Here is a 13,313-nt window from a genome sequence, read left to right as displayed (position 1 = left end):
TATACCTGAGTCGAACAGTGTTTTGACTTGATGGGGCTGCAGAGCCTCATGGAACAGACAGATGAGTCCCAACTGACCTCCCAGACTGGACGGGATGCCGAAAATTGTGTCTTGCATGCCAGGGGGGAAGTTCTTGACATTGGGGTCCAGTGGGGTGGATGACCGTAGTGGGAGGGAGAAGTAGTTTGGGACCTGCAACAGATATTGAAGTAGGTTAGTAAAATCAAGGATGATAACATGGTGATGATAATGGTGATCCATGGTCAAGTCATATCTTTTAGAAGTGCGAGCTGCTAGATTTTTGGGCAAGCTTTTATTTTTGCTATCACAGACTATGTTTACACAGATGCAAGATCAAAAATATTTTGTCTCGATTGCAAGTGGTAACAATGGTTTTTGTGTGACCACAAAATACATTTTCGATTTCACCATGGCCGCAAAAGACATTCTAGATTTTGCTGTGACAGCAGATGTTCACGAGTTCACCCAGATTGGGGGAGTTAATTTGTTATAAATATCATATAAACCGATTGTAGTATTACAAAAAAGTTAAGTCAATATTTTTCCAAAGCAACTGATTTTTGCCCGAACCGAGTCTGACGTGAGACCTAAAGACCACACGAGAAAAAACGGTTTATCCCGTAGAACCCTACTTTAAAACAACAGTTGCATTGCCATACCTGAGACATAATTGAAGGAAGTAGACCTCTCTCCATGATGCCACTGGGTGATTTATCAGCTCTACTCTGACTTGGCTGGTAGTTCCTTGCTGCTGCTGCCCCCACAGTACACAGAGAAAACGGCTGAAACATTGCAAGAAATATCAGCCTGTAACATGATGAAGCTTAAAAACATTATCAATCAATTGATGGGAAGTACTGTAGACAATCACTACTTAGGTTTCATCATTGACTTATTGATCCTATGTTGATCAAATCTAGCCGATATTTTAGTCAAATAGAACTTAGTTGAATGAGCCCTTTACGAAATATGCTCCATCAAGCTCGATTTTCTCATATTGTTTTAGGTTTGACCTATAATATTTTATGTGACATGAAAGATGCTATAGTTTATGAGCAATCCTTCCAATCTGGCTTTGTTAAAAAGTCTGGATAGTTGACATCAACACACTCTTTCAGAAACTTGATTGCAACTACGTCCATTTTGATTGTAAAACTGACTCAGCTCAAACACAGGGTTAGAATGTCTACTTCTATGAATGGTATATGTACCATTATTACTATAAATTACTAGCAGAAGATACAAATTTAGAAGCCCGGAGTGAGAGTTGTATAGCAAAACAAGCTTTTGACTGGCAACCCTCAGGGAAATAGAAAAAGGGAAGGCTCATGAATACAAGGAAAAGACAATGTAGTAAAGAATTGGAAAGGAATAAAAAAAAAACAAGGAAATAACCCAAAAACATGGCTATAATACAGTAAGCTGGCACAGTTTTGTAAAGACCTATTTTTTGTCCTGGTCAAATAAGAGTCTTTACATGGTAGAACAATGCAGCGGCAAAGTATAAACCCTCAATGAACAAATACGGTTATAAAAGATGTATTCCAAATTTAATTTCCTTAGGGATAGGTTTTTAAACTATTTGCATCAAAATAACTTTTCATAAATTTTTTATAACTTTCATAACAGTTTTTCAATTAATTAGTAATAATTAATTTTGTGATTCAAGTAAAATGTATAATGAATTGAAGGGAGATGTGACATGTAACATTTCTGTCATTGCCTGTATTATTTAAGTAGGTAGAGTATTTATATGTATGTTACCTCAGTCATGGCTGGAAACTTCATGGCTGCTGCTAATTTCTGGTGGCCATCAATAAACACTGACAGCTGGTTGTGACCAAAAGGTCGCCTGGAAAAACATTATAAGACTTATTTACTGAACTGTCTATTAAACACCACTCTCACAACCACAGAACCTTGGGAGTTAACAAACACCTTTCCCACGACTAGGGAACCATTAGAGCTGACGAACAATACTCCCACATCTAGGGAACCTTGAGAGTTTATGAACACCACTCCCACAACCAGGGATCCTTGGGAGTTGTCAAACTCCATTGACACTACCAGGGTGCCTTGGAAGCTGACAAATGTCTATTTGACTGTCAAATATAGTTACTGTACCTTGCAGCCATGTAGCAGAGGTCCAGACAATGCCACAACGTGTCCTGGAGGCTCAGGTCAGGTACAGTAGCAGCTAGGTACTCCTTCTTGGTGGTCACTCCTACTACCAGGGAGCCTTGGGAGCTGACAAACATCTCTATGCCTGAACCTTGACTGGTGACAAAACTGAGGACAGTAACATAAGAAATTATTACAATTATTTTTTTAAATAATATATTTTAAAGCTGTTGGGTACAACTATGACAAAATATTCTTCCTTGCCTTAATCTAACTCTTATATTAATCTTTTTTGTCAAAAACAACATAAACCGGAAAAACTATGATAAAAATTGTCTTTAGAATAAGGATGGTTAATCTATAAAGTATTTTTCATCCATGTCAGCATTTTTTACTTAGGAACCTTTGCGATAGAAAAATTAACACAGCACTTCTTTTATTGGAAAATATTCACAAAAATAAAACAAAATATTTACATAAAAAATATGTACATTGGAAAAAAACTATTTCTTGAAAAAAAGTTCAACACACAAAAGTATTGTGTTGAGTTTATTTCCCCCTTGTGATTCTGTAAGCCACTGGAGCTTCTCCTAGTTAAGCTAGTTAACTCTATCCTTTTCCACAGTTTTCACTGCTGTGTATCATAACTCACTTGAATATCTGTCTGCGAGGGGCAGTGGAGGTCGGGGACAGGTCACCCGATGGCTCCAGTCGCAGCCAACAGTGGAAGCTGAACCCGTACACTGCTCCGTTCCACTTACGCATGTCCGTCACTGTGATGCCGTCTAGACATGATCAATGTATCACAAATTCAACCTTACGAAAATTAAATTTCATCTTTTTTCAGAATCATCAGAAGCGTAGTTAAATAAGTTCCTCGTGGTATTAAGCTGGTTTGATTCAGGACCCAGATACCAGATAGTTGATGTCAGCTAATAACGGTCCAGGGTTTGGACCATTCCCATACAATAAAAAAAAAGATTCCAACGCTGTAATTAAACAGAAAAAAGCGAGATTAAGATTAATAGCCTATTGTTATTATAATTTAATCTGATGAGGTTAAAATAAAGTTATTAGTCACTTTGCTCAAGACTTTATTTTGAAAATCTCGGAAAAGTGAAGGCCACAGAAATGGTGTGGTAGATCTTCTTTGGTACTAGCAATTGGCAGAAATAGTGTTAAATGTTTCTTATTATTGGTAAGGATAATTTTGCAATGTACTCCCTCATTTACCTGCAGGATCTCCAATATCAAAGTAAGAGTCACAATGTAGTTGTAGACTGGCTTTACGAGTTATGTTGGAAATAGCTCTGAGCAAATGGTTTCTGTAGGGGTTCTGAAATCAGAATTATTTATTACATCACAGTCCAACAACAGACTTAAAATTTAGTAGAAAACTTTGATTTAAAGCAATTTATTTGGACAATATTAGTATTTTTTTTTTTTTTTTTTTAAGAGGTTGGCGGCCTCTTTTAACCTTGCATTTGCCCGTCCACATAGACTAAGCGCCCGTGCGTGGATCGTTAACAGCAAAGCAAGGAGTGAGCCGGTACAGTACAAAGGTGAACTGTACTGATAAAATGTTATCGGCAGTGACCAGGATCCGAACCCACGACATCGCTGCCTTGGGCCCGAAGTCCGCGACGCTACCGACTGAGCCACCGACTCACTAAACATCAGTATATATTAGAGGGTTAGCTCATATTGTCCTGTACCTTTCTCTCCTGATCTGTCCTCAGCAGAAGAAAAAGTTGTTTCAGTTGGTTGGCCGATACAGAGTGACTAGCTAGGGCCTCTATCAGTACTACCAGATGAACAGCAGCTCTTGAGTCCAGAGTAGCTGACGACAACAGCTCACACAGGCCTACCACTATGCCACTGGAGCATGCAGTCGCTTTGCTGTGATCACACCAAAATATTAGAAGTCAGGAGAAAATTGTAGCACAACTAGTGAGAAAAGTGGCACTTTTTAAAACGAGATAGAAATGAAAGTGTGTAAATTTTATAGATTTAACACAAAAGATACTTTGAGGAAAAGTTGCACATTTTATTTTGTCTACAGTTATTGGTATGTGACAGCTAAAAATAATTGTGTACTTTTTACTTCAAGGAATTAATTTTACCCTTTTCTTGATTTTCTTTATTTTATGAAAATAAACTAAACAAAAATTTTGTTTTGTTCAAATGTCAGCCGGAGTGAAGAAATGTAGTGAGTAAAGTATAATTTTTAACTTGCTCCCTTCTTTTCTTCACTTTGGATGACAACTAAACAAAATAAAATGACAAGTAAAGTGAACAAAGTAACATGACGAGGAATCAGCTGTTTCACAAACTAAATTCTAGTGAACAAAACGCCACTTTCTCAGACAGCTGTTTGGCAAGTATTTTCAATGAAACATATTTTTTAAACCAAAATGAATGCAGGATTATGCTACAGAAACTAGTGAACAGGACGAATGTAAATATATGTATTATACGTATACCTCTGCAAACTGTTTGTGCAAATCCCCTCAAGAGTACACGCCAGCCACACTTGATCGTCAGGTAGCAGTTCACCCATCCACTGGATGAAAGGCACTATTGGTTCTGTGTTCTGTAAAAGAAAAAACTCAATTACTATCATCTGATAATATACAAAAATAGTTAGTTACAAATATGTAATTGAATTAATAAATAGGTTTACAGCTTGTATTTGACTGTCCACAAGGGTATCTGGCCTGTGCATGGAATGTTTCAAGGAAAACAAGAGGTGAGCTGGAACGGTACAAGTATGAACTGTACCTACTGATAAATATTTGTGAAGGCACAAACCCATAACATCTCTGAAATCTAACCAAAAAAGAACATTTGTGTTCCTTAAAATAGAAAACCCAAGCATTAATTGATTGATTTAACAAGGCAAGTGTTCAGTCAGGTTTAGATATAAAAATTATTTTTCTTATAAACCTTTTTCCATAAAAACTAAATCCATCAACTGAAAACTGTTTAGTGTTTACTATGCAAATTTGTTTTGAAGGGGATGTTTAAACTTTCTGTTTAATATAATCAATAAATCAATTAAAGATGATTTTGTAAACAAAATCTGTATAAAATCTAGTGAAACTCCGATTTAGGCCTAGTTGAATAATTACTAAAATCTGACTTTTCATTCATGTAAAGTTAGATTAAATCTTCCTCGGGTACTTTATACCTTACACTTACAAATTGTTCCCTGCAATCTATTTATCAATATACTTAATAAAATAAAGGGTTTCCCTGATACATCCCTTCTCCAGCCGTCCTTCTAAAACAACTTTTACGATTGAGGTGTTATTTTAAAGCTTATTATATGATGTAGCGCAGCTGAGAATGGTAATTCCAAAGGTAATTTCCTTTAGGGATTTGGCCCTCCTCTCATTTAATTTATTCCTAGAGTCCATTTCCAAAGATCCAGTTATGCTGACCAACTTTCTTTATAACGGTTTAAAAGTGAATTGTAATTCATCAGCTGTTCCTTCAGTTGAATGTTTAACTATCAATACAAGGACCCTCAAGAGGTCAATACAAGGAATATCCATTGACTATCAATACAACGTTTAACACAGTCAGATTTTAAATAAACAAGAGACAAGCCAGTTTATCAAAATGTATTTTAAATAGGCTTTTTTGACAACTGTGACCTGATTGAGGTGTATAAATCACTCTTTATAGTGTAGATCTAAAATCAACAAATCTATTGTAAATTAGTAGTTCTATTCACCTAATAATTGTTCCAAAAAAACATAATCTTGAAAAGGTAAATGGGTACAGCACTGGATTTATTTAACAAGTTTTAGACCCTATTAAGCTGTGTAATTCGTGCACGGGTCCTCTCGTTAAGTATTAAATGACTTTACAATCTATTAACACATTCAAGTCTCAATCACAATATGAATCTAATTTGACTTACATTCAGTTTCATATCCTTCAGACAAATGGAGTTCTCCTCTTCTGTTACCATGGAGACCAGCACCTCCAGCAGTTGTCTGGGGGGTTGACCTATCGACCTCAGGCAGGCAAACAGACGGGAGTAACCACATATCTTCTCCATACGCTTCTGCAGGACAGACCAGACCACACGTATATAAATTGAGTCATTAATTTTATTCAGTTGATTTTTGTTTCTTATCCGGTTACATAACAGTGAACTGAAATTTTTTTACTCTACAGTGTAGATAGATTTTACACTGTGTTTTTTCCCCCTTTGGGTTAAACCAAAGGAAGCAAGTGAAAACAAGCTATAGTTTACACATAAACAAACGTGCATACAGTCATTGATTCAGGTAATATGTTATGTAAAGGGGCCCTTAATGACTAGTTCAATATCGATATTGATAAGATTGATTATTAAATTTTGCCCATACAAATAACATTGTGCTCACCAGTGACACCGGTAAGTAGGCTAGGCGTGGGTGGACTCTTTCATTACTGCGCTCATGTTCACTCATCACGTTACGCGCAGAATAAGCATACTACTAGTTAAATTTTGCTTACCATTCCCTCAGAAGCCCCTATGATGAGTCTGTTGATAGCTCTTGTGGTGGAAATAACAAGATCCATTCGGTCTTTGGCTGCGTCCTGTGAAAAAGTGTGATGTCAATCCTTATTCAAGGTAGAGTTATTCATATTTAAAATTAATATAAGCTAAGGACATGTGAAAGGGTTTTGATTCAGGTTCTACAGAGTCTTCAGATTGTTAGGTCTTTACTTTGCCCTGGCACGCTAACTACTGGATTAACACAAGCTATTGTTTTCAAGTTATTGATCTACAGTATTACTTTTTTTTACTTGCAAACTAAAAACTAAACTAAAACTAAATTCTTGTAATTGTGATGTCAATGTTAAACCAGGGAAATGCAAATTGGTTGTAAATGCATCATACACTCCCCCCAGTAGCTTCTATAGTTTACTAGTTCTATGTTGATTGTTAACCAATTCATTTACAAGACGATTTCTCACTCTTTTATAACCACACACATGTTTACATCTTGTACCAAACTTCATATCTAGCTCTATTAAACACACTTCCTCTTCAAAGATTCAAAGATTTATTTCAACAAGAAACAAGATTGCACACTTGTACAGTTGACGTCAAGATACTAAGACTAATAAATTAACAAGAGTGAATATATTTCTAAAGATCAACAATGCCATCTATATAACTATAAACAAGGTAACAAGGTGTAACATAACTGAGCAAGACTAGTCAATGTCAATAATTAATTACTAAAACTTAAATTAATTCTGGAACATTTAAAGTATTCTTCCAAGCTATAAAACGGGTTTTCAAGCAGCCAGGCCATTAGACTAGATTTAAAGGACTTCATGCTAACATGGTGTGACTCAAGAGGTAGCCTGTTAAACAATTTAATACCAAGATAAAAAAAAGGATTCTTGTGTTTTTGCAAGCCTTGCCTGAGGTAAATCTAAGTAATGTCTCCTCCTGGTTAAATGGACATGAGTTTCACCTCTTAAAGCTATGGAACCTAGATTTGCTTTTACATGTAACAAACACTTAAAAATAAACAAGCTATAAACAGTTAAAATTTTTCACGGACAAAAAGTGGTTTACAATGTGCATGGTAACTAAAACTTGTAATTATTCTAATAGCTTCCTTTTGCTTTGACAAGACTCTTTTCATGCCATGGCCACAGCCCCAAAGTAGTATACCATAGCTTAAGAAAACTACCAACAAATCAAACCTAAAAAATGTAAAATCTCAAGACAGCAGGAAGAGCAGAGCATTATTTTATATTCTTTCAGCAAAACTAGCGTCTAGACTGCCAGTGCAAGTCCGAGGAACGGACTCAGATCAGGATCGTGGATCAGATCAGTACCTAACTGTTCGTGGAAAATTGTTATCTGTATCACTGTCGCTGTCAAAACGTATAATTTGTAGATTAAATTTGAATGAAATATAATTAAACTATCATAACCTAACCAAACTAACCAAACTTGCTGATAATGATAAACTCGAATGAAGGTTTACTAATCGAAAAATAGCTCTGTTCTAAAAATAAAATTATAAATGTCTCAAATTCAATTTTACAATCTTTTAATTATAAAATTAAACTGTCATAACCTAACCAAACCAACCAAACTTGCTGATATGAAAAAAATTGTTGACAAAAAGTTAATGCTCCCGGTGGGATTCGAACCCGGCACCTTCAGATTATCAGCCCGACACGCTATCCACTTCACCACAAAGGCTCATGACTCAGTTCCGTATCGTTGCAGTAATGGTTGACGTCACGCCATCGGCACTGAGCGGTGGTGGGGGGTGATCCACTGATCTGATCCACGATCCTGATCTGAGTCCGTTCCTCGGACTTGCACTGGCAGTCTAGATGCTTATTTCAGCAAACACCCAGTCTCTAGGTGATAAATTAAATGAAGTAGAGTTATTATTAAACCAAAATAATATTTCTGTATTCTGTGTATGTGAGCATTGGTATTTAGAGGAAAATAAGGACCTAGCTGTGATTGATGGGTTCACTCGTGCTGCTATGTTCTGTAGATCCGTGAAAAAAAAAGGAGGTGTTGCTATTTATACTAAAATTGGCCTAGACTATCGTGAAATTGATGTAAAAGAGTTCTGTATTGAAAATGACTTTGAATGTGTTTGTATTCGGGTAACTCTTGTGAACATAGCCCTTGAGTTATTCATAGTCTCTGTTTATAGAGTACCTAATGGGAACCAACGTCTATTTCTGGAGGGGATCGACAGGCTCATTATAAAGCTGTCCCGCCTTAATCTGCCTATAATTGTATGTGGAGATTTCAATATAGATGTGAACTTGAAGGCTGATCTTCCTCTACAGTTTCTGGACGTACTTAGGTCTTTAAACTGCCATTGCCTTAATCAGAGGCCGACCAGGGAACTATCCTGCTTGGACAATGTCTTCACTGACATACCTATGAGTGACATAACTAGCACTGTCCTCTCACCCCCACTGTCAGATCATAATGCCCTATTAACAACCCTGAATTTGGATAATTTCAACCCAAATAATAATGCCTATGATAAACAGCAAAATTCCAAGGTTATCAGAAGTTTCAGTTTACATAATACAAGCTTATTCAAATCAACTTTAAGCAGCATAAACTGGGATGTGAAGTTAGAGGGCAATTTTAATGATTTTAACAAGTTTTTCTCCACCTTCAAGAATGCTATGGATGTCTGCTTTCCTGAGAAAACTATTACACCATCAGATGTTAGTAAAAAATCCAAAGCTAAATGGTTCAGTCGTGAATTATCTGAGAAACGTAAGGAGGTAACAAAGTTATATGACTTCTGGCAGTGGGCCCAGAGGTATAATGTGCTGGTTGAAGAGACAAAGCTAAGGTACAAAGAAGCTAAAACCAGCTACAAAAAAGCTCTTGCTCATGCTAAACTAGAATCAAATGCTGATTCGATTGCTTCTGCATCCAATCAATGCAAAAGGGCCTGGGAGCTCATTAACAAGTGTAAAAGCAGAGTGATCTCGCCAACTATTGACTCGCTTACACCACAGATTTTCTCTGACTTCTTCGTTGCCTCTATAGATGACATCCGTCACCAAGTTCCACCTTCAGTAGCTGTAGCATCCCAGCTCGCCTAGAAACCTTCTGTCTTTGAGCCAGCTTTGTTTAGGATGAGGCCTGTGTCAAGTGAGGAAGTGGTGAAAATAGTTCATGGTATGAAAAGTAGCAAGTGTCGTGATATCTATCAAATTAGCTGTGATCTAATTAAAAGTGTGCTTCCCGAAATCTTGCAGCCCCTAACATCTTGTATAAATCTTTGTTTACTTTCTGGAAATTTTCCTGAGTGTCTCAAATTTTCAAAAGTAGTTCCAGTTTTTAAGAAAGGTGATTTGTCAAATCCAGAGAGCTATAGACCGATCTCCGTCGTACCAATCTTTTCCAAAATTTTAGAAAAAGCTATGATACACCAAGTGAATTTTTTTTTTAATCTAATAACTTGTTTTCTAAATTCCAATTCGGCTTCAGAGGTGGTTTGTCAACTGTGGATGCAGTTGGAAGCCTGGTCTCTGCTGCTTTAACAGGTTTTGAAAAGCATGCGGACACACTTGCAACCATATGTGATCTTTCAAAGGCATTTGACTGTGTTCCGCATGACATTCTTCTTGCTAAATTGGAATATTATGGTATCAGAGGTGTTGAGCTAAACCTTTTTCGCCAGTATTTGACAAACCGCTCGCAGAGAGTTTGTTACAAAAATAGTCTCTCTGACGCAGAGGTGATGAAAAGTGGTGTACCCCAGGGGTCGGTCCTTGGCCCTTTCCTGTTCTTGGTTTTGATTAATGACTTACCATCCTATGTTCCTACACCCTGTAAGTCAATAATTTTTGCTGACGACTCAACTTTTTTTTGTTATGATGTCAACATTGAAACTCAGGCCCGTTTTTGAGTTTGTCAGCGCCCTAGGCACAACTAAAATAGTAGCGCCCCTTTGCAATATTTATAACAGGGTGACCACCTACCGGGAAATCTGGGAACTAAGCGTGAATTTTTTGAACCGGGAATTATGCGTGAATTTTGTATTTCTACCTGGAATTGTCAATTTACAGCGATGGCACATGACAACAGTGACGTTTACGTGACCGGGGGGGGGGGGGCGATATTATGTCTCCACAAGGCCGCGAGGGATGATCAGAACTTTGTCACGATCGCATGAGACGATGATAATGTCTAAACGACCGCGGTATATGATCATGATTTTACCGCGATCACGCAATACGAATGCGATCTACAGAGCCGTGAAGGAGCATCAGAATATTGTCGTGATCACAGAAGACGAAGATAATGTGGACACAACCGTGGGAAACAGTCAGAAATTTACCACGATCGTGGAAGACGATAATGATCTCCACATGACTGCGGGATATTATTAACATTTTGCCGTAATCACGGGAGGCGATTACGATGTCTGATGTCTTCTCGAACGCCGGAGACGATTACGATGTCTTCACGACCGCCGGAGACGATTACGATGTCTTCACGACAGCGGGAGACAATTATGATGTCTTCACGACCGCTGGAGACGATTACGATGTCTTCACGACAGCTGGAGACGATTACGATGTCTTCACGACCGCTGGAGACGATTACGATGTCTTTACGACAGCGGGAGACGATTACGATGTCTTCAAAACCACGGGAGACGATTGCGATGTCTACAGGATCGCAGGAGTTACAATAATGATGTCTACTCTACACAGCTGCGAGGGATGATCAGAATTTTACCGCAATCGCGTAAGACGATGATAATTTCTTCTCAACCACGGTAAAGATAAGAATTTTGCCTCATTTGCGAAAGACAATGAAGATCTCCAAACGACCGCGGGAGATGATTACCAGTTTACCGTGATCGCATGCAAATACAGCCACCATTTTTTTTATTTTCAAAAATTTTGGCGCCCCCCAAAAAAGCCAATTGCCTCGCGCCCTAGGCACGTGCCTATTCAGTAAATCGGCCCTGTTGAAACTATTAAGGGTCAGATGGAAAATTGCATTTCTGAATGTAATATATGGTTTAAAAGTAATGGTTTGTTGTTAAATAGTAGCAAAACCCAGTCTATTTTGTTAAGCTTAAGAAACAGGAATCTTAGCTTATCTTATGTGAATGAGAATGTAAAACTGTTAGGAATACATTTAGACTCAAAACTCAATTGGAATTCCCACATAAATAATGTTACAAGTAGACTATCAAGAGTAGTTCATCTTCTTCGAAAACTAAAAACTAGATATTCAGATAAACAAAAAAACTAGATTCAGATACGCCTACTCACAGTGATTTGCTCGAGAATGTTGAGCAGAGCGTCGAGTAGCTTTGCCTCGACCATGAGAGGCTGCAGACTCCTAGGTGAGTGTGAGTGAGTCAGCACAGCTTGTACAGTGTCTACCACCTGGAGCAGAGCATCATCAGCTGTTCTGCCTACCACCACGGACACCACCTCTCTCAGCTTCTCCAGGACTGTTGTCACTTCGATTTGACGCTGAGAAAATAAAAGATGCGTCTTTACTCAACAGATTCATTTAGTGTATAAATAGCAAAGTTCAAACTACTTTAAACAAACGGAAGGCCCAAGGTTGTGTAGGCTATTACCTTTGACTATTGATACAACTTCAGCATCCAATAGTCAATATTACATTCTAGATTTACACTGAATTCACATGACAGTGAAAATGTTTTTCTATGTGTATTTATAAATTGTTTGGATGGGGTGGCTCTTGGTGGAGGGGTTAATAAGAGCTTGGAATCCTAGACACCTGGGTTAAATCCCGTAAATTAACAAAACTTTGTCGAAAGTTCTGATGAAACATCGATGGAGTAGGCATAACCCTAACCAATAATTGTTAACCTTTTTATGGAATAGAACATAATATTTACAACACTCAGATTCCATCTCTTAAATATTACACCAGAATGTCTAACACATACATATTTTGAAAATGAATCCATTTTTGTAAGTCAGTGCTAGGTAGCACAACGGACTATGAAACTGGGGCAGCAATGTCGAAAGTTGATGTTTGATTGGTTCTTTAATTTATCTGTTCAAAAAACATGTTTACAGTATAAGCACACACCATCGAGGGTACCAGCTAAGCCCAAACTTTGCTTGTGTCCACAAAGTCTATGTGGGTCGACGTTAAGAGAGGCTGCAAACTTCTTTAACTCCAAAAAAAATTTAAAATTAGACAGTATCAGTTGTCTTCCATCTAAGTCTCTTACCATGCCATATTCAATGTAGTATGACTGTCAGGACAGACTAACCAACGTACCTCGTGAGGTAGCGAGCGATGCAGGACGGACACCATGGCTGTGAAGCACTGCAGAGCTGAGGCCCGGACTGACGGCTGTGTCTCACAAGACACTACGTTCATCAACAAGTTGACTGTGGCTGGGCAGATCCCTCTCAGGGCGTTGTGCTGCAGACAGAAACATCACAGGGTGAACCAGTGGTTGGACTAACCAGTAATCTAGGTTGGTAAGTTGAAATAAACATTTTGGAAATGAGCTGCAAAAATTAAATAAAAAAATTTGTGATTTTTTATTTTTCTTCCTGTACAAATAGTTTCTATGAACAAATAAAAAACATTGATACAATGAATTTGTAAAACACTTAAGGAAAAGGTAAACACATCTCAA

At 37.7% G+C, this 13,313-nt stretch overlaps 1 protein-coding gene across 1 annotated transcript in view; it reads right to left on the bottom strand.

Moving 5' to 3' along the window:
• LOC128992872 (neurobeachin-like protein 2) overlaps window positions 1–13,313 on the bottom strand; it is a 118,802-nt gene that overhangs the window by 95,866 nt on the left and 9,623 nt on the right. The window contains exons 7-18 of the mRNA XM_054416615.1: window positions 12,947–13,093; window positions 11,953–12,159; window positions 6,655–6,738; window positions 6,071–6,217; window positions 4,626–4,735; window positions 3,858–4,041; window positions 3,376–3,478; window positions 2,795–2,927; window positions 2,146–2,310; window positions 1,786–1,873; window positions 681–803; window positions 6–192 (exon numbers count right to left, since the gene is read on the bottom strand). Coding sequence (XP_054272590.1) covers window positions 6–192; window positions 681–803; window positions 1,786–1,873; window positions 2,146–2,310; window positions 2,795–2,927; window positions 3,376–3,478; window positions 3,858–4,041; window positions 4,626–4,735; window positions 6,071–6,217; window positions 6,655–6,738; window positions 11,953–12,159; window positions 12,947–13,093 — 1,678 coding nt within the window. The remainder of the gene's footprint in view (window positions 1–5; window positions 193–680; window positions 804–1,785; window positions 1,874–2,145; window positions 2,311–2,794; window positions 2,928–3,375; window positions 3,479–3,857; window positions 4,042–4,625; window positions 4,736–6,070; window positions 6,218–6,654; window positions 6,739–11,952; window positions 12,160–12,946; window positions 13,094–13,313) is intronic.

Source organism: Macrosteles quadrilineatus, unplaced genomic scaffold (assembly GCF_028750875.1).
Source record: "Macrosteles quadrilineatus isolate MER2022 unplaced genomic scaffold, UCM_ALF_1.0 Scaffold_4__1_contigs__length_99947679, whole genome shotgun sequence".
NCBI classification, from domain to species: Eukaryota; Metazoa; Arthropoda; class Insecta; order Hemiptera; family Cicadellidae; genus Macrosteles; species Macrosteles quadrilineatus.
The sequence above is the reverse complement of the archived record's forward strand: the minus strand, read 5'-3'. Positions and strand labels throughout refer to the sequence as shown.